The sequence below is a fragment of the Panthera tigris genome, chromosome B3 (genome assembly GCF_018350195.1).
Source record: "Panthera tigris isolate Pti1 chromosome B3, P.tigris_Pti1_mat1.1, whole genome shotgun sequence".
Taxonomy (NCBI): Eukaryota; Metazoa; Chordata; class Mammalia; order Carnivora; family Felidae; genus Panthera; species Panthera tigris.
This window is the reverse complement of record NC_056665.1, coordinates 117,228,238-117,249,331: the sequence shown is the minus strand read 5'-3', so window position 1 is coordinate 117,249,331 and position 21,094 is coordinate 117,228,238. Positions and strand designations below refer to the sequence as shown.

General features: G+C 42.3%; 1 protein-coding gene across 5 annotated transcripts in view; it reads left to right on the top strand.

The window, feature by feature from the left end:
* The window catches only part of DPF3 (double PHD fingers 3), a 249,274-nt gene extending 229,664 nt beyond the window's left edge, over positions 1 to 19,610 (top strand). For 3 of the 5 annotated variants that reach the window (XM_042990041.1, XM_042990040.1, XM_042990038.1), the window contains exons 9-10: positions 8,510 to 8,622; positions 18,553 to 18,789. In XM_042990041.1, coding sequence (XP_042845975.1) covers positions 8,510 to 8,622; positions 18,553 to 18,717 — 278 coding nt within the window. In that variant the 3' untranslated portion in view covers positions 18,718 to 18,789. Of the gene's footprint in view, positions 1 to 8,509; positions 8,623 to 18,552; positions 18,790 to 19,154 lie in introns of those variants that run through there. The other 2 variants (XM_042990039.1, XR_006218980.1) reach the window with 2 other exon arrangements.
* Positions 19,611 to 21,094: the final 1,484 nt, after the last annotated feature.

The window sequence follows — 21,094 nt, the reverse complement described above, 5'->3', positions numbered from 1 at the left end:
TTCCAACAAAATCCCTTTAATATTATACTCTGTGGTCTCTCCCTGAATATTTCACCAAGTGCCAAGGTTTCATCTACCACCCACACTGGATTATTTCTAAATCTACATCTCCAGCCTGTCCTCTCTCCTGAATATGTGTTGGTGACCCTCTTCTTCCACTGCCGGCCTTGCAATACCTGCCCACTGTCACATGACCAGCTCGACCCAGATCCAATATTCTTCACGGATGAAAACTTTCCCAAGGCCTCTGTCTGCAGATTCATTGACAGCACATCTGAAGAGGTCCAGCTTATTGCATGGGGATAGGTGGTGTGGTCGATGGAAGTGCTTTAGGTTTCTAGATTTCTTTTGCTTTCCGTCATGGTATTGGACTAGCACTGGGCTAGCCCAGTGGAAAAGTTGACATGAATCTAGCAGCACTAACTGCTTGTTTTAATTTCCTTCTTAGTTCCTGTTTTCCCTTTGAGTTTTAGCTGGCAACTTTAGAAGCTTTGTTTATCCCACCAACCAGATGGGCAATTTGGGATTAATGATATCTCTAAAAATACTGTTTGTGAGTGGCATAGGCAGAGCTACAGCTTTATGGATAGCAGGTTTTTATCCTTTCATTTAATGTATTGGAAAACTAGTGCTCAGAGAGGCAAAATGACTTGTCCAAGGGACAAGTGCTCAGATGCTGCAATATATCTCAAATTGTGGTACTTACTCCATGAGGGCAGGGTTTGGTTTTTCTCGCTGCTGTATCCCCAATGCCTAGAAGAGTGCCTACCACATTCATTTACTCAACAATACTATCGAGGGAATGAGTGAATGGATAAATTATCCTTGGTCCTCACCTGCAGTGACTCATTAGGGATGCTGGGATCATTACCATGGCTCTTGACTTCTTTCTAATGCTGTGCCTTGGTCCTCACCTGGGCCAGTCAGGTAAGTTATATAAGTCCAGGTCAAGGCTGACTTATTCCATTATTTCACTCGAAGACGATCAACCACATGCCTTCAGGTTTATAGATGAGACTCTATCTTGGACCATTCTTTTTTTTTTTAAGTTTATTTATTTATTTATTTTGAGAGAGAGAGAGAGTGAGAGTGAGCAGGGGAAGGTCAGAGAGACAGGGAGAGAGAGAGTCCCAAGCAGGCTCTGAGCTGTCAGCACCGAGCCTGATGAGGGGCTTAAACTCATGAACTGTGAGATCATGACCTGAGCCAAAGTCAAGAGTCAGATGCTTAACAGACTGAGCCACCCAGGTGCCCTGTCTTGAACTATTCTTGACCATGAAAACTTGGAAGGGGGTAGGATTTCTAGGGCACTTTGAGAATGATGCCACAAGCCCTTAGCTGTTTAGCCCACTAAATGTGCCTCTAATGCTTTTGCATGAATATGCTTTATATAGTTATTGATAATAATGACCAGTGTAACAATGTCTGTGGTTTGCCTTGCACAAGACATCTGGGTGCCCTAGAGTTTGGCAGCTTTGAGGGAGGATGAGCAGACCTCTATGACTAGTTGAACCTGCTGCACAGTGAAGTGTTGCCCAAGCAAAAGGCAGCTATGGCTCATACTGTCATTTATTTTTAATGCGTGTTTGTCTGTTTGGTCTTTACCCTTTCTACTCTCCTTCTCTTCTTTGTCTTCTTTGAAGTACATTAAAAACGATGAGGAAAAAAGGGAGCCACACGGGTGCCTCTGGAATGCTATTGTGTCATTGATTTGTGGATGTCTTAACGTTAGAAGTAACGCTGGGGCAGATGAGAGTTGAACCTGCAGACCACTACAGAAGGTTTACAAAGCAGGGCCTGGGAAATAAGCTATGTGAAGAAGCAGTGCCTGGTTAACATACTTGTCATAATATGTGTGTGCAGGGGTTGAATTCTCGATTGCTCAGAATTGGCTCTCCCCTTTACAGATGAAGTATAATGATTCAGAGCCTCATTCCCTCTACCTGACAAGCTGAGTCTCAGAGTGGAGGGGGGTGGAAAGGAGAGAGCGAGAGAAATAGAGGGAGGGGGAGACAGAGACAGAGACAGAGAGAGACAGAGAGGAGTGAGGGAGAGAGAATAAGTGAGAATGAATGGATCTGATTGAATGAGAGGCTTCCCAGAGTGAGCTAGTAATATTTTTTTCTCCTCAAATTACTCTTTAGCATGGATGATTCCAATTTGACTGCACTTTGCATAATTCTTCAGCTAAAGCTTCTTACATATTTTTGCAATATGTAAATATTAGAAACTTTATGTGTGCATGAATATAGGAAACTGTTAGAAATTTGAGCCAAATTATTTTTTAATGAATGCCCATGGAGACTTGATTTTGGTGCTATTTCAGACTGGAATTGATCCTACATATTTTATATAATGTAATTTCTATAAACTAAGCATCAGACCAATGAGTGCAATTTGAGGCTTGCACTTACTTGCCTGGAAATCATGGATATTTAGGTTTTTCTTTCCTGAGAAATTGGTTTTTAAGAGATCAACACTGATAAATAAGGAAATAAAATATAATTAGGTGTTTATAATTTCACAATGAATAAATAATAGACTATGCTAGTTCCACAGTTATTTGTATCTGTTTTATTTATATTTTTAGCACATAGCTAGCAAGATAATGCTGTGGGTTTTTTTTTTTTTTTTCCTGGAGCTGTCATTTAATCAGCAATGTGGCTTAGCCTAGTCCAAATTCAATATTGGTGATGATGAAGTAAAAAACTCTCTTAATAAGGGTCATAATATAAGAGATATGTGTCACAGCACTTTGTCCAGTTTTGCCCAGGGTTTGTTGAAAATGAACTGTGTTTTTCTCACTGTGCTGCATATCTGTAGAGTGATATTGACTGGTTAATGACTTCTGGTAACTTCTAAGTCACAATCGTAATGTGAGCTTAATCAACAAGGTATACTTAGATATTTTCGTCTCTGAAAGGTTGGAAATACCCATGTGTGTGGGCAGTTGTATATGAGCATGTGTAGGAAGAGATGTGAGTGTGAAACTGGTTTTTGCCTGGATATTTATCTGTGTGCCTTCTCACTCAAATACCATGAAATCCCGTTTGCTGTCCCCGGAACATTCTCCGTAGCTAGTCCAGGGGTTCTGAGAAGTCATGAGCTGTGTTCTTCGAGTGGCGAGGGAGTTGTCACTGCTTTCAGATGCCAGCCCTCTCTTTTTTTTACTGAGCTCGGTAGGTTATAGTGCATTCACCTTAGTCTCATTCACTCTCTTAGTCTCTTCTTTTCTGAGAAGCTTCTTAAATCCTACTGGTTTCCCCTTTCTTCCTACCTTCTGCAATAGCACCCTGGAGCCAAATTCCTATTGTCTGAAAACACTGTTCAGAAGTTAGGTTTCTAGCACGTGGTGACCATGTGTTAAATTTTTTTCAACTTTTACAGAGGATGGAGGTCAATTTTGGAAGGAGTTAGAGCTGGATTAGGAATGCATCTTCACACCAAGTCACTATAGGACCAACTAAATAAGCAGGCAGAAGATTTACTGAACCCTCCCGATGGAAGAAATTTGGTGGAACACTCAGGAAGGACTTGGTTTCTAATGATCTGGCTGGGATGAGTCATTCACACTACAGCACTTTCTAAATTCATTTTGGTAATTGGAATCTTATAAATGTCCTGTTGATTCATCTCGCCCACAGAGACCTGGGAAGGGTTGTTTCCCCTTCACTCCATAGGGCTATTTAAATAGCAATACAGGTATTCCTTGCTTTAAGGAGGCTGGAGATAAGAAAAACTAAATTTCCAAGCAAATGCCTTACAGAATGATAGTTAACTTTACAAAAGAGTTGAAATGGGCATCTTTAAGTAGCAAGTGACTATAAGTAAAAATTTTCTTTACACCAATGTGTCTCTTTTTTCTACCCTTGAATTGGAAAGACTATATCTACTGTCTTACTTCCAAGATTTTAGAAAGTAGTTCTGGGCAAAAATGAGGAGTTTTCGGAGTCAAACTCAGGAATGGGTTACTAGCATTTTCCTTAGAAACTTTTTCTTTTGTCCAACAGTATGCATTATTTCAGTCATTTCTATGGTAGATAAGAATTTGTATTCTTACAGTTTTATCTAGCAAATGACTTTTCCAGTTATTAGAGACAGGCAACAGGCTGTCAACCTGTTGTGACAATACAGAGGATTTAGTTTTAGACATAATTTTTGCACCTGCTAATGGCTGCTTGTGTGACTTAACTTCTTGTGCCTCACCCTGCCCAGCTAAGACGTTGCATTCTCTACTTTCCTCTTGATCTTCAGTGATGCCTTGAATTTTGAGCTGACAGAGCTCTGTAGCTAGTGCTGAGGCTAATCCTACTTCTGCATTTTACTGGGGGTGTTAGGAGTCGGGGGTAGGCTGTGTGAGCTTTGTTCTCTTCGGGGACCCTGATGACTTTCTCAAGACAGAAACACAGAAAAAGCCCATAGGATATTTTCAGAGACTTCCAACAGGAGTTTCCAGAAACCACTTGCTACTGTTCACTCGTCCAAAGCTATTCCAGAAAATGTCTTCAGAGCTTGGCACAGTGGTCTGAGAGAACTTGAATATAGAATTAGCTCTCAATAAATATTTGTGGAATGTTGTTGGCACAAAGCACACATGCCACCCTCCATCCCTACCCACAGAGGCAGCCCCACATGCACATTTGGCTACTGAATTCCATGTCATGTTCTGGAATGTGCTGACTTTCCTTCCTAGGGAAGATGACACTCCTGGAGTGTTACTATTAGTAGGGCAGCTTTTGCTCTGATCTGTCAACACTCCCTCACTCTGGGTCTTTATTAAGCAATGATAAACTCAAGAACCTGTGGAAGTCAACACAACTGACCACCCTTTCTCCTTGAAATCTCTTCTTTTGTCTGCTCTGACCCCATGCTTGCATAGTTTGTATCTACCTCCCTGGCCATCCTTCCCAGTCTCCTCTCTTGGTTCTTTCTTTTCATTGTTAAATAGTTGAGTTCTCTATGTGCAGTCCTAGACCTTTTTCTCTCCCCTCTGTTCTCTCCTCATCCTTTCTCTTCCCTTTGCCCTTCTCTTCGATGACTTCATTAATTCTCATGGTTTCGATGACCACCTATTTAGCAACGGCTCCTAAATTTATAGGTCTAGTCCATGTTTCTCTCTTGAGTTATAAATCCATATATTTGACTCTCCACTTGACATTTCTACCAGAAGTCTCCCAAACTTCCCAAGTTCAACATGCCCCAGACAGAGAGAAGCCCTCTCTCCCTGCTCTGCATCAAGTCCTTCTATGCTTATTATAGTCTTTCTCGTCTGAGTAAAGCTATTGCATAACCCACCCAGGTTCTTAGATCCAGAACCTTGAGAATATTCTCATCATCTCTTTCTCCCCACACTCCCAACATTCAAACAGTTGTTGAGTCCTATCAGTGGTTTCTTTAATACTCTGAGATCTCCACCTTAGCTTAACCATCCTTGTCTCTCTCCCAGTAGCTTCTGACTGGCTTCCTGGCAGCAATTCTTGTACCTCCCTTTCCCCCTGTTCCCCAACACATTCTTTTCTTAGACAGCAGCTTCTTCCTTCCTACCTTCCTTTTTGATGATTTGAATCTTTATTTGTGCTTTCCTTATTTAAAAATATCCTTTCAACTTTCTATTTTGAAATGATGATAGCTTCTTAGAAAGTTACAAAAATATATTACACAGAGGTCCCGTGCACCCTTTGCTCTGTTTCTCCCCATGGTACCGGCTTACATAACTATAGTACACTCTCAAAGCCAGGCAACTGACATCGATGCAATTATTCACATTTTACTGGTTTTACAGGCATACACATGCATGAGTACTCGTGTGTATATGTACGGCTCTATGCAATCTTCCACATATGTAACCGCCACCACCATCAAGGTACAGACTGCTTCATCACCCCAAAGGTCTCTCATGCTAAAGAATGCTCCTTTAAAACACAGTGTGATCTAGGGGCACCTGGGTGGCTCAGTTGGTTGAGCGTCCGACTTCGGCTCAGGTCATGATCTCGCGGTCTGTGAGTTCGAGCCCCGCATCGGGCTCTGTGCTGGCAGCTCAGAGCCTGGAGCCTGCTTTCGATTCTGTGTCTCCCTCTCTCTCTGCCCCTCCCCTGCTCATGCTCTGTCTCTCTCTCTCTCTGTCAAAAATAAATAAACATTAAAAAAAATTAAAAAAAAAACCAAAAAAACCCCAAAAAAACACAGTGTGATCCAGTCAATGCCTTGCTTAAAACCCTTTAATGATTTTCAAGCCCCGAATCCTTAAATAAGGGCTCTAGGTCCCTGTGTAATCTGGCTCCAGGTACCTCTCTAGCTGCCTCTCACCCTCCCTCCTCCAAACCAGCTAAGTCCTCTTTATCTGTCAGGTATCAGCTTAAAGATCTTGCTTGGATGGTTTCCTTGACATCTCTGACTAGGTGAGGTTCTACTGTGGTTTGTTTCATTATGATTTTCCTTCATGGAACCTATCACACAATGGTAAGTGTGCATGTAGCTTATTAATTTGAGTTCTCTCTGGCTGCATTAGAGGGGTTTGGGGTGCCTTGCTCACCACTGTATCTTTTTTTGTCTAATGCAATGAGTGGCCTAGCAGGTGCTCAGGGAATGCCTGTTAAGTTAATGAACAATTATCTCAAGACAGCTGGTTGTGGCTGGGATGAAGCCACAGAACTGGGCAAAATCGACTTGCATATATGGGTATCTGCTCCGTGGACTCATCTTCAACCTACCCAAGGGTGCCCTGTCTGAGAACCTGGACATCCACAGCCCATACCATTCAGAACCTCAAGCTGGTGTTTTCTCTCTCATTCCCACCCCAGTATTCTTTCTGGGAGATTGGAATTGAGACCAACCCTGTGTCGTTCTTAGACAGATCTTTGAGATGTTTTCAAGAATATCAGCTGGATATTCATCTGGGCTTGTTTCTCTCTGGGTCATTGCCATGGTGGCACTTTGAGAGCTTTATTAATTCAGAGCTGTGGGAACTTCTAAGTTGGATGGCACCTGGTGAGTCCTTGAAAAGCTTTTAGATCTGCTCTCTCTCGATGCTTCTGTGTGTTCCTTGCTAAGTGTCCCCCGTGCTCCGCACTGATGAGTCATTTCCATCCCCACTCTTATTCTCTCAGAGAGGACTCCATGAGATTTATATTTGTGGACGCTCATATTTGAAGGATCCTTATGTTGACTGAATAGACAGCATGTTCCCGAATGACCACAATGTAACCAGCCCTCTGAATATTTGGAAGGGAGGAAATGGGGACCTCCTGCTGGGATGTGGCTTTGCCAAGGGGTGGTGCTACCATGTGGGGTCCTGACTATCTGTGGAGGGTACTAGGTTGGTAGGACTGGCTCTAACTGGTGTCCCCTCTCTGTAGTATTCTTCTTTGGGAGAACACGTTCTCTTACAAGCAAGAAGCAATGCAATACACTATGTGGTGGGTTTGGTGGAGCTGGGGGCTCTGGAAAAGGGTGAACCCCCAGGAGAGCTCCCAGTTCTTTTGTGACAGAGTCAGTCATGGACATTGCCTTGGGTGCTGTGGGCAGATTCCTGCAAAACCTGGGAACATCACCCAAGTTTCTCTTCCTGGCCAAATAGAAGGCCAAGAGTCTTCACATTCTATGGCTCATAGCTGCTCTCTCAGGGCTGGCATCTCTCTTTTGGGTGTGCCATGGCTGCAAAGAGAGTCCAGCCCTTCATGCCAAGCCTTGGATGATGGGCCACTGGGACTGTGTGCTCTTAGGTCACAGCTTAATGTCCATCCCCAATTAGTGTCCACCCCTGATTTGCTAATGGTTTGGCTAACATGATACTTGGGATGGAGAAGAGTAAGGACCAGTGGATAGACCTGGTCATTGTGATGCTATGGTACACTTTTTTGCCCTGCCTGCCAGGCCACTCTCCTCCATGGTTCCTGTTACCGTGCAGGGCGTGAACTTCTACTAGTGTCCTGGGTGTGGGCATGGATTCTTTACATAGCAGTGCAGTGCTATTTCACAGAGCCCCTGAACTCTGCCCTGGGAAAGCTCACACGCTCCTTCTGACCTCCTCCCTGTGCCTGGAGGCTGTGTGAATGTGGACAACTGTGCAGGTTGGAAGGCCTAGCTCCAAACAGCTCTTATGTGTTGCTCCTGTCACGGTTGATGCTGAGGTTTGGGTCGAAATGCTGGTGACTTTCATGGTGCTGCCTTGTACAGTACACTCCACAATTTCCCTTCTCTTCCTCTCTGATCACCACTTTCTGTCCTCATTGACCGGTTACACCTTCAAGGGGACGTGACTCTTAGGGCAAGAGGATGTGGATGGCATCTATCCCCGGTAACAGGGTTAATGCCAATATCTCTCTTGGGCCTTGATCTGATGTAACTGCAGGTGGCTGTGAGGGGTGTGGGTAGGGGCCCAGTTTTTCCCCAGCCTGTGCTACCTGCCCTTCCTCTAAGTTGGGCATAAATGTGTTTTTGGTTAAAGTGATGTTGAGGGGTGACAGGTCAGATCCTCTGGCCCTTACGCTGCCATTTCTGCTTCTTGCAGGTCACCCAACCTGCCTGCAGTTCACCCTGAACATGACCGAGGCTGTCAAGACCTACAAGTGGCAGTGCATAGAGTGCAAATCCTGCATCCTTTGTGGGACCTCGGAGAATGATGTGAGTTTGGGACTTCCCTTGCAGGAGGGAGAAATCCAAGGGTCTGGGAATCCTTAGATGTGTGGAAAAGAAGGAAGGAATCTTGTCACTGGGCTCCTGGGGAAAATGTCAGAACCCCTCCTTGCCCAACAGGGACCTTGGGTGCTCTCTGTGCCTGTGGAGGGAGGTGTAGGAGGTGACAGCCAGAGGCTACCTCACTGCTACTTTCCCTTGAGGGTTCAGTGACAGACAGTGGTGCCCACTGCTTATGGTTGGGATGTACCTGACCATTTACACCCTGTTCCAGAGTACATGATCTCATTGGGTCTAAACGTTAACTCTAATAAATGCAGAATTTAAAAAAAAACACACTTTTTGTTATAGACGATTTCAAACTTATACAAAGGTACAGAACATAATGAAACTGATAGACCCTACCACCAGCTTCAACTATGATCAATACTGTCCAGTCTTGTTTTATAAATCCTCCCACATCCTCCCACATAATCCCGGTCATAATATCACTTTACCTGGAAATATTTCATGTTTCCCCAAAAGATAAGGACTTACTTTTTAACAAGAGTGACAAAAATGTTGACATAACTAAAAAAGAATCAATAATTCCTTAATATAACCAAACATCCAGTTAACATTCCTATTGCTGCAATTGTCTTGAGTGTTGCCTTGCCTTAAACTGTCTTAAATGTTTTTTTATTGTAGCTCGTTTATTTGAATTGGGATCCAGATAAGGCTCATCCATTGCAATTAGTTGATACGTTTTTAAAGTTTCTTTTAACATGTATGTTTCCCCTCCATTTTGCTCTCTTTTTTCCCCCTTGAATTTTTGTTTAAGAAATCAGTTAATTTGTTCAGCCGAGTTTCCCAGGACTGTATTTTTACTGACTACATCCCTATACTGGTGTTTGACATTTCCCTCTGTCTCTTATATCTCTTGTATATTGGTGCTTAGAACTAGAATCCTCATCAAATTCAGGCTCTTTCTCTCTGTCTCTAATATTAAAAAATATATATTATAATATAGTATATATGGGAATTGATTATACATATATATATATGTATATATATACTCACACACACACACATATATCTCAAGACTACTTCATAAGTAGTGTGTATCCTTTTATCAGGAAGTATTTAATGCCTGGTATATTTCTTTTTGTGAATGTGGAAGCTATTGATGATCTTCAACTTGATTGATTATTTTTTAAATGTTTATTATTTTTGAGAGAGATAGTGGAGTGAACAAGCACAAGCGGGGAAGGGGCAGAGAGAGAGGGAGAGAGGGAATCCCAAGCAGGCTCTACACTGTCAGTGCAGAGCCTGACATGGGGCTTGAACCCATGAACCGTGAGACCATGACCTGAGCCAAAATCAAGAGTCAGACACCCAACCACTGAGCCACTCAGGTGCCCCTAGACTGACTGTGTCATTAGAGGTTGCAAAATAGTGGTATTCTTATTTTATAATTTCTTCTTTGTTTACTAGCTGGAGTAGAATTATTGCAAAGTAGAACTTCTGCAAAAAGAAACTTTTCCAACCTTATATTTGGTTACTCTCAAGTTTAGATTATATAGAAAAGGTAGGATAAATGCTTGGTTCTTTCCCTTTATTTATCAGTTTTCAAAATCACAAGGTAGTTTCAACACCTATTCGTGATTTAAAAAAAAAAAACACTCAACAAATCAGGAATTGTGGGATATTTCTTAATATGATAAACTTGTTATACCTTAGAACTAAATCCATTATTTTATTTAATGGGGAAACACTAGAGGCATTTCTACGAAGATCAGGAACCAAGTAAGGATGCCCACTATGTCCATGACTATTTGCCATCATTCTAGAGATATTAACTAATGTGATTAGACAAGAGAAATCAACTGCTGGTATAAGAATGGTAACAAAGTAGCAAAACTCTAATTCACAAACTAGAATAGTATATCTGGAAAACCCTAGAGAAGCAATGATAAAGTTACCTCAAACATTAAAGGTAGCAGGATGTTATCTGCTGATAAAATTACCACACAAAAATGAATAGCCTTCACATGCACAAATAACAACCAGTTAGGATACAATAGTACAGCAATCCCATTTACAATAGGAACAAAGAAGAAATACTTAGAAATAAGCTTAACAAGAATGTGTAAATCCCATATGAAGGGAAAAAAAAAAGGTTTTTTTGAAAAAACAAAAACAGGTTTGAAACACTTTTGAAAAAGCCCAGAAGTAGACTTGAGCAAATGGAAAGACATTTTTTGCGATCTTGGATAGAATGATTCAACATTAGAAAGATGTCAGTTCTTCCTGAGTTTACAAATTTAATTCAAACCCAATAAAAATACCAAACAAGCTCTTCTATGGAACTAGACAAATGGATACTAAAGTTCATGTGGAAAAATAAATATGCAAGAATAGTCAAGAAAACACTGAAAACAACAAATTATGAGTGGAGACTAGCCCTATCAGTTATTATTTATTTACTATAAAGCCTCTAGTTAAAACAGTGTAGACAAATAGACCAATGGAAGAGAAAAGAAACCCATAGATTGACCCAGCTATCTATCTATGGACCTTTGGTATTAGGCTAAAGGTTGCCTCTAATTACATTTTCATGAATGGTTCTGACACAATAGGGTAATCATTTTGTAAAAGATAAAATTAGGTCCATATCTCGCATAATATATAAGAACAGTCTGTAAATGGACTGGGGATCTAAATATAAAAAATAAAACCATGTTAGTATTAGAAGAAAACACGGGTGAATTCCTCTTTAGTCTAAATATAAGGAAAGATTTTCTGTGACTCAGAATTAAGAAGCAATAAAAGAAAAAACTGACAGATTTGGCTACAGAAAAACTTGCATAGTAGGGTTGCCTGGGTGGCTCGGTCGGTTAGGCGTCTGACTCTTGATTTTGGCTCAGGTCATAATCTAACTGTTCGTGCGTTTGAGCCCTGCGTCAGGCTCTGTGCTGACAGTGCAGAGCCTGCTTGGAATTCTCTTTCTTCCAACCTCTGCCCCTCCGCTGCTCATGTTCTAAATCCCTTTGTCTCTCTCTGTCTCTCTCAGAATGAATAAACATTAAAAAAATTTGCATAGTAAAAAACCATGATAAAGTAAAAAGACAGCTAACAAACTGGGAGGATATATTTGCAGCATATGCCACAAATAAAGAGCTAATACCCCTCACATACAAAGAACTCTTAACATTTGAGGGACAAGGGACCAGAGACCTGATAGAAAATGGGAGGTGGAGGGGGTGGGCTAGATGGGTGATGGGCATTAAGGAGGGCACTTGTTAGGATGACCACTGGGTGTTACATGTCAGTGATGAATCACTAAGTTCTACTCCTGAAACCAATACTACACTGTATGTTAAACTCGAATTTAAATAAATAAATTAAAAACAAAGACAATGGGTAAAAGACACGAAAGAAGAGTCACAAAAGATTTAAAAATAGACCTGAAACATTTGAAAAAAAAAAATGTCTGAACATACTCATAATTTAAAAAATTCAAATGAAAAAAAGACTGGGATACTATTTCTTACCTGTCAAACTGGGAAGAAAGAGTATGAGAATACATTCTGTTGATGACGCTGTGGGGAAATTGGCACCCTTATACATTGTCAGTGGGAATACAAAGTGGCACCACTCTTTTGTAGGGACATTTAGCAATGCCTGCCTAACACAACCACTACGCGCTTACCTTTTGACTCAGCAATCTCATCTTTAGGAATCTACCATGAAGGTATACTTATAACACTGTGAAAATACATGTGCGTAAGGTTATTCATGGGTGCATTGTTTATAGTGATAAAATATTGGAAATGACCTAAATGTTCATATGCAGAAGGATGATTGAATAAATGATGGCATAGCCATCACTGGAATACTTGCAGCTATAAAGAAAAATGAGGCAGATTTTTATAAATTGATATGGAATTTCTAAGTTTAGTATTATTAAATGAAAAAATCGACGTCAAAACAATATCTGTATCCATAGTATGCTGCCATTCTTATAAGAAAGGCATAGGAAAAAAATATATATCTGTTTGCTTGTATAAAAGTACAGGAAGGATAAACAAGAAACTAAAGAGACTGGTTACCTACAGTGGGTACCTACTAAAGGTAACTGGTTACCTACAGTGGGAGGGGATGGGGCAGAAAGAACAGGGAAATAGGGGTTGGATAGCACTTCTCTGAGAATGCCTTTTTGTATAGCGCTGACACTTAGGACCAAGGTAATGTTGTACATACCCTATTACAGGAAAATACTAAAATCAACCAGGATGTTGGGGGGTGGGGACTGAAGCTGGAACATGAACAGTAGCAAATGAACCTAATGTAAATAGATAGCATAACCATCCTGAAGGGTGGGGAAGGAAAGAACTAACTTTAGTAACTTGAGAATGCAGTACACGACTATGTGTTTTCAGGCTAAAGGTAGAAAGACTATATAAATATCATACCCTAGTTAGTAAATTTGTTTCTTACAGGCATATAAGTTAGTCATTCTGAAACTACCTTATGTATGTACAGATCCGAACCAATAAGTATATATTGTGGTAATGAGAGCCAGTTTTCTCCATGTCACAGAAAGAAGAGTCAAATAAAGAGGGAAGGCTAGACTGAATCCTGTGGTGTTGGGGGCAGAATAGGGGTGTTAGGATAAATTTATGATTTTTGATATAACATATTGTGTATCTATATGCTTATATATTTTATATAAGATGTGTGTGTGTATGTGTGTGTGTGTATAGTTCTCTACATGTATACATGTATATCTATATGTAATAGTAGATAGATACAGAAATAAATACAGGTGTGCGCACATGTACCTACACATACATTTACTTCCTAATTCTATTCTCTGGGAGAGCCTAGAAGCAATGACAACGCAGAAGCGATGAGGATCCATGGTACCCAGATACTGGTTTCTAAACACCATTCTCCAGTAAAAGGAATTAGGAACCCTTAGACAAATGGCTGATCCTAGGGCTGGAGATACAAGAAAAGTCTGGAACATCCTGTGGTACTAGAAAGTAGGGAAGTGCTCAAAAATTGATAAAGCATGCCTAAAGGACACAGGAACTAACTTGAAGGAACTCCTAATGGCAAATCTGGGATAATGTGAGCAACAAAGTCAATAATGATAGTGTTGCATTAAAATCCGAAGAACAAAATCCATACTGCTATTTAAAAATTTGAATAAATAAATAGGGAAGAGTTAAACTCTTTTTCAGCGTAGAATTCCAATAATAAGTGTAGAGGGAAGAGGGAAATCACCAATAGGCGAGCATCACTGTTTTGGGTTGTTGTAAGCAAGAACAATCAATTGGTGCCAACTGGTGAGATTATTTGCATAATCTGAAAGTATCTCCCCAACCAGATTACTTATTAATACATTACAAACGGAAAAATTATAACTTTATAGTAAAAACTGGCAGACACTGCCTAAACTATTTGATCAGAATAACATTACTCGTAACAAGACATATTGGTATTAATGCCCTGATATGATGCACTAAGAAGGGCACCACATCTCTTTTGTAGTATTCTTGCCCAAAGTGCACACCCTCAATCTTCCCATGAAAAAAGATCAGACAAACTCAAATTGAGTGACATTCTACAAAATCACTGGCCTAGATTCTTCAAAAGTATCAAGGTCGTGAAAGACAAACCGAGAGGCTGTCACAGATTCAAGGACACTAAGAATACATGACAACTAAATACAATGTGAGATCCTGGATTGGATGTTGGGAAAAGAGACAGAGGTGGGAAAACTGGTGAATTTCAAATGAGGCTTGCAGATTAGTCAATAGTATTATGTCAATGGTAATATCCTGCTTTTCATGATCGTCCTATCATAATGTAAGATGTCAACACTAAGGGAAGCTGAGTAAAGTGGGTACAGAAACTCTCTGTACCATTCTGCAACTTTCTCTACGACTAAAATTATATCAAGATAATAAACCAAAAAATAAAGGGATGTTTCCCTAGCTTCTTCCAAAGGTGACAAGGTTGTTTTTTTTTTTTTATAAATAGTATCTTTATGAACCCAAGGATTTAAATATATCTTATTTGTTTCAATCCATTACAGTTAAAATTGTCCTATATTTGACCAGCGAGAATGTAATCAGGTTGGATCTTGAGTCCTTTAGACATGACTCCAATAGTATTTGATGGTTTCCTTGCTTTCCAATATGTGAAGTTATTTATACATTTCATGCCCTGGACCTGGTACCAGCCATTTCTTCAAGGACCTCTGGTTCATTTCAGTGGGCAATGATCTTTAGAGAACATGATAGGGGTACCAGGGGTGCTAATTTTTACCTCATTAGTCATTGTTTTGGGGCATTTTAAATGGATACAGCTAGAAAATATGTTTTTGTTTGTTTTAAAGACAAAATACTGAATTTGCATGGATACTTGAATTTATACTGATACTTCTAATTCATACTCAGGAATAACTATAGGGTTTTTACTTAACTTCATTGATCTTACATCTGTATTTTCTTTCAAGCATGTCAAAGTTCTTCTCAATAACAACATAATCATTCATTTGATACGTACAAGTTTCAGAATAGTAATTCCACTATTACCACCAAAAATATGATTGCTGAAAGGAAATATATTTTTATATATACACATACACACACACTTATTTTTGTTTAAGACTAAGATGATGACTAAGGATGTACAGTCAAACTACTTGATTTAGAGTCACTTGAAATAGTTACTTTCTGTGTGGTTATGCCATCAACTCATACATAATTAGATTCACTTGTTTCATTTTTCTTTTATTTTTAGAGAAATTACAGTGTGAATTTTGTTTTGTGACTATGCAAAATATTTACTGGTTCCAGAATTGAGTCTATTAAGACAAACAGGATATTCAAGAAAATCTGTCTTCTATTCCTACTCTTTCACACTATTCCCTCACTCTGCTCATAGGTGGCCATTTAAAAAAATTATGGCTTATCTTTCCTTTCTACTTAAATATAACATTACATGTATATATGTATGAAGTTGTAAGAATTCATGTGTATGAACCCATACGCATAATGAATCCAGAAAAAAATGCATTTTCTTGGAAAATAGTAACAAACACACCTGTTTTCCTCACCTTGCTTTTTTACTGGATATCTTTTTGAGATTACTCCACCACAGTATTTAGACATAATCTTCATTTCTTCCTACAGCTGCATAGTTCTTCATTAGTTAATTCAAACAGTCTCTTGTCGATAGACATTTGGGTTAGTTCTGGTCTTTGGCTTTACCAACAGTGTTAATACAGAGGTTTCTCATTGACTGTAGGAGAGGAATCAAGGGTGAGGCTGCTTGGGCAGTAGGGTACCTCTCACATAGTCAGGGATTTGCCATGCACATTCCAGACTAGGGTTCCCATTCTACTGGAACTATAGCCATTTTACTGGAACTGGTTCTCTGGTACTTGGGAGTAAGAGGTTCTTAAATTATGTTTTTCATGGGGGTTACCATGAGCTGGCCGACCTGGGTGGACCTGACAAGCAGTTATCCTGAAAAGCACATGGAAAAGAAGAGAATGTGGTACTAGACAATAATCAACCCATGAAAAATGTATTTAAATCTAGAGACACCTGGTTTCCCTTTGGGAAAGTCTAATCCACTGTATTCTACCTTCTTGTATTTCTTGTGTCAGCACTATAGTAGGAGTCATGTGTCTTAAAGACTTTAGTAATACTGTTTCTGACAAGTCTCTCCCTATTTTCTGTCCCCATCCTAACTTGTTCCTCCTTGTATTATTCCTAAATCATATTGTCATATAGCTTACTTCAGCTCCAAAATAATGGTGTACATTTTTTTGGAGTAAACCACACCATCCTGGTTTTCATCCTAACTCTCTGACTGCTGCCTTAGTCTCTTTTTTCTCTGCTTGTCCCTTAAAGTTGGTATTCCCAAGGGTCTGTTTTTGGCCTTTATCTCAGTAACCTTTTTTGAGTCCTTGATATTTCAGAAAATTCAATGAAAGCTATGGACTTACTCTTTTCTCCGAAAAATGTACATTTGTGCATATAGTTTCAGATTTGTTCATATAATTCCAAGAAATTAATGGACACCCCTCCATGAGTTCAAGTTCAAGGACATCTGTAACATATCACACGGGCTTCCTCTCTTAGGACCTCCATTGTCGTCTTAATCACCAATGTCTCCCAAATCCATATCTCATGATCAGGCCTCTTTCCTGCTGTCCAGCTGCCTCCAGGGCATCTCCACTGCATGATCTGTGGACGTATATAACATATCTCTGGCTGAGGTTGCCTTCCATGTCCCACGTCTCTACTCTTCCGCCCACGTCTCAATGGGCGGTTGTATCATCTGGCCTGCCGACCAAGCCACAACCCAGTAATGTTCTTGATTTCTTCTTTATCGTTTTCTACATCCAATCAATAACTTTCGAATGGGAACAGGACCCTTACCTTTTCCCCATGCCACAACCGTAGGTCAGAGTTCACCTCTCACCTGGATGGTGGTAGTGCATCCTACGTGGTCTTTCAGCCTGCAGAACCAACCTCCTTCCACCCAGGTATCTATTCTTCCACAGCAGCTTGTGAGATCTTTCTAAATTCCATGCGTGACCAGTCACTCCTCTGTTGCTAACTCTTCAAAAGCTTCCCATTGCACCACTGAAAGGTGTTAGTATGATTTAAAAGAGAGAAAAAAAAGTCTTTCATGATATCTCCTGCCTTATTGCTTGCTCACTGGGGTTTCCAAGTTCAATGTCTACTTTTTCCAGGATCTCCATACTGAGGGGTGCCAGGGTGAGATTTGATACAAAACTTAGTTTTGCAAACGTCTTATAAGGCATCCAAGCAGGTCCAAAGAATAGAGCAGAGCTGAACCTGGATAATGGGGACCAGATCACAAACACGTCGCTACTGTGTGCCCGTTCTGAAGGAGATGTGGAGATGAGTTCAGACAAGGTTCTGCCCCAAGGGCCTGACGGTCTGTAAAGGAGAGGACAAAGGAGGCACATTCAAAAAGGAACTATTCCAGAAAACAATTGTGTGTACATGTCTACTCTACACCTGGCTTTGTGGCCTAAGGCAAAATGCAATTAAATGTCAGAGGGAACTGTGGGGATGCAAGAGGGGAGAGAGAACTTCCATTGGATGTAGATTAGTGACATCTCTGTAGAACAGAAGAGCTGGAAGACTTGAGGTGTGTAGGGAATGGTCCAGAAGAGCAGGGGTCAGGGGCTGGGAGAGTGTCCAGGAACAGGAGCAAAGGCGTATACTGTGTCTTTGGAAGTTAAACACAGCGTTAGAGGGTCCTGTTCTCACCTGGGCTCCAGCCTCCAGCCCCTGACGAGGCATTTGGGATCTGAAAGGTGGCATCACATCACATGCATTTCTCTATATTGGCATAATGAAATCCTGCAAAGGTTCTGAGGTGTCATAGATGTTACCGTCAAGTATGGTTGTTGCCCATTTCACAGATGGAAAGGGTAAGGTTAAGAGGAATTCAATTAAAATTTTCAAACGTTTAAAGTTCTTTCTATGCACTAGGCAGTCACCATGGGGAACACAGAAATGCAGTAAAGTGTTTTTCTGCCTTATGGAGACAGGGTTACTGGTTACAGGAGTTCAGAAGAATAAGCTTGAATGTGAGGTGGTAGTCAAGGAAGGCTTCTTGGAGGAGGTATGATTGAGCAGAACCCTAAAGTGGGGGTAGGGTTTGCATAGTTGGGGAGGCAGAGGAGGAATTTCCAGGTATGGGCAGAGCACAAAGCATATTCAGGGGACAGGGAAGACTTCAAATGGGGCCTGGAAAGGGGCATTCAGGAAGGTGGATCCTCACAGAATCGGCTGGAGGAGTAGGTGGGGGCCGGACGCTGGCCCTAAGTAATTCACGCTTTCTCTCTTCCTCTCCACCTATTCTGTACTCCGCCAGGACCAGCTACTCTTCTGCGATGACTGTGACCGTGGCTATCACATGTACTGTTTAAATCCCCCGGTGGCTGAGCCCCCAGAAGGTAATGATGATGAGGTCGACAGTAGCCCCAACAGCTACTCCTACCGCTTCCTGAGCCCTCACTATGGTGCAGGCCTGTGCTGAGGCCTTTCCGTATCTTGTCTCATTTAATGATCACAATCCTTTGAAGTAGGTACGGCCACGGCCATTGTACAGATGAGGACACCGAGGCATGGTTCCACCCCCAGAAATGACAACTTGGGGGCCAAGGAGACGTTTCCTGGACACGTGGCAGAAGTGGTGGGAGAGGAAGCCTCCCCGGGGAACTGGCCTAGACCTGGTGGCTGCCAAGGAATGAGGGGCTTTACAGCAGTTCAGCTGATCGCCTCCGAGCACTTAACTTTTCTGACCGGCACTTACCCTCTGCCGAGCTGCAGGCTCCGGCGCATTTTCAGGCCGGGGACTCAGTCTCTGAGCTGTGAAAGTCAAAAGAGAAACGGGGCTTGCAGGAGTTAGGGCCAAGGGGCGGGGCTTGAGGGTGCGAGAGCGGCTGCTGGTAACGCCATCTTGTTTTTTTGCAGGAAGCTGGAGCTGCCACCTGTGCTGGGAACTGCTCAAAGAAAAGGCCTCAGCCTTTGGCTGCCAAGCCTAGGGCCCCAGGTTGCTGGAGAGGCTGAGGCGGAGCCCAGCTCAAACCAGATCAAGCCCCCGCTCCCATGTATCCAGACAGACCAACTGTAAGGAAAACCTGTGGTCACAGAGGGCATGGCCACGTAGAACCAAGAGGGTGAGGTGTCTGCTTACCTCCTACACACAGGTTCCGGTACTTCAGCCGTTCCCTCCTTGTTTCTACCAGAAGGATCTTGCACTTTTGAAGAACACCCCTGGCCCCGGCCCTGTGGAACCCCCTCACATTTACCCCAGCACTGAGGCCCTCTCACTGGCTCCCATTTTAAGGGAAGCTTGTTTTGTGACCACCTATCTGTCATTCACGTGTAGTTTGGTGTTTTCTATCTATTGTGTCCCAAGAAATCTTCACACAGCCTCCCGCCTCCTGCTTCGGCTCTTCATCCCGAACTCAGCAGAGGAACAAAGGGCTGTGGAGAAGTTGTTATTTATTACAAGCCTCCCTGGAAACTTCTAGACTCAGAGTCGGGAGGCCATCTTGACGATGAAAATCCTTTTTTGTTCCTTGGTCTCTGTGAAGAAAAAAAGCAGTTTTCTGGACCCCCAGCAGATACCTAGTGGTGTCTACAGCCAGGGTGGTCTCTTGATGGGGCTGGGGGGTGGGGAGGGTACTAGAAGTCTGAGGAGTGGGCAGACACATTGGGAGGAAAATTCTGAGGCCCCGCCACAGCCCGTCAGTATTTGTTATCCATCGGGAGTGGCTTTGCAAAGGATCAGGCTTTGCAGTTCCTTGACCTTCTCAAGGGCATCCTTGAGGTGAGACAAGCCACAGCCAATGGCAGGGGACATGCTAAGGCTCTGCCTCCCAGCCAGCCTGGGTCTGGAGCTTTCCCTGGGACTAAAGAGCCAGGAAAGTGTGTGCGGGCTGCCCAGAATCTAAACATTGATACAAAGGACTGCAGCTCTGAGCAACCTTTCAGTATTGATGTGGCACCACGAATTCCTTTTCCCAAGTAATTTCTTCCTTCCACCCCGTGTATGTTTGCTGCTGTCTCCTGATACCCGACTCTGGAGATTTCAGGATGGGGAAGAGATGATTGTCACCTAAACAAATAACCGGGTGGGGGGGTGGTGGATGTGATTATTTATGATCACGGTGGCAACGATACAGAATCCTCAGCTCAAGGGCTGCTCTTGTCCCCGAAGCTCCCTGGTACATGCTGGACTCTGGCTTTTTTTTTTTTTTTTTTAAATGTTTTGAGAAGAAAGAGGTGGGAGGCTGAGCTTCCGAGAAATCTGTGTTGGAAGTCAGCCCCGAGGGCTGGAGCGGATCGGGCTGTCTTTGAATCTCGGTAGCAGTGGCAACGGCAGCAGCACACAATAACTGACACATTTCTGGAAAAATCATTTGCCCAAAGGGCAGGTCTCGGTGAGTGGGACCCTCGCGCATGCTCGGCTTCCCTGAAATCAGCCCCATCTCTGTGGTCCGGCTGCGTACAACAAAGGCCGAGGTTATTTTTAGTCCTTCAGCTCCTGAAGAAGGCCCTGGAGACTTGGGCTAGTTGGGCCACTTCTGCCCGGCAGAAGTGTTCGCTCCGAGACTTGGCAAGAGCCTCCCTCCCGGGCTAATTGCTCTTGGCCAGTGGACCCGGACAGCCTGGCAGAGTGACCTGTGGCAGGAGATGGGGGTCACTCTCCTGCAGGGCCCCGTGGCCCGAGTGAGCTACGTGTATACATAATGATCTTGTTTAAAGGGTCCTGTCCAGATGGGATTTGCATCTTCCTCATAAGATACTTCCTTCCCCCTGCTGTTTGGCGAACCTGTTTTTGGATGCTGGAGGTCCAGGGAAGGTTTCGAAAGCTGCTGTGTTTTCACGTCATCTGTTACCCAGAC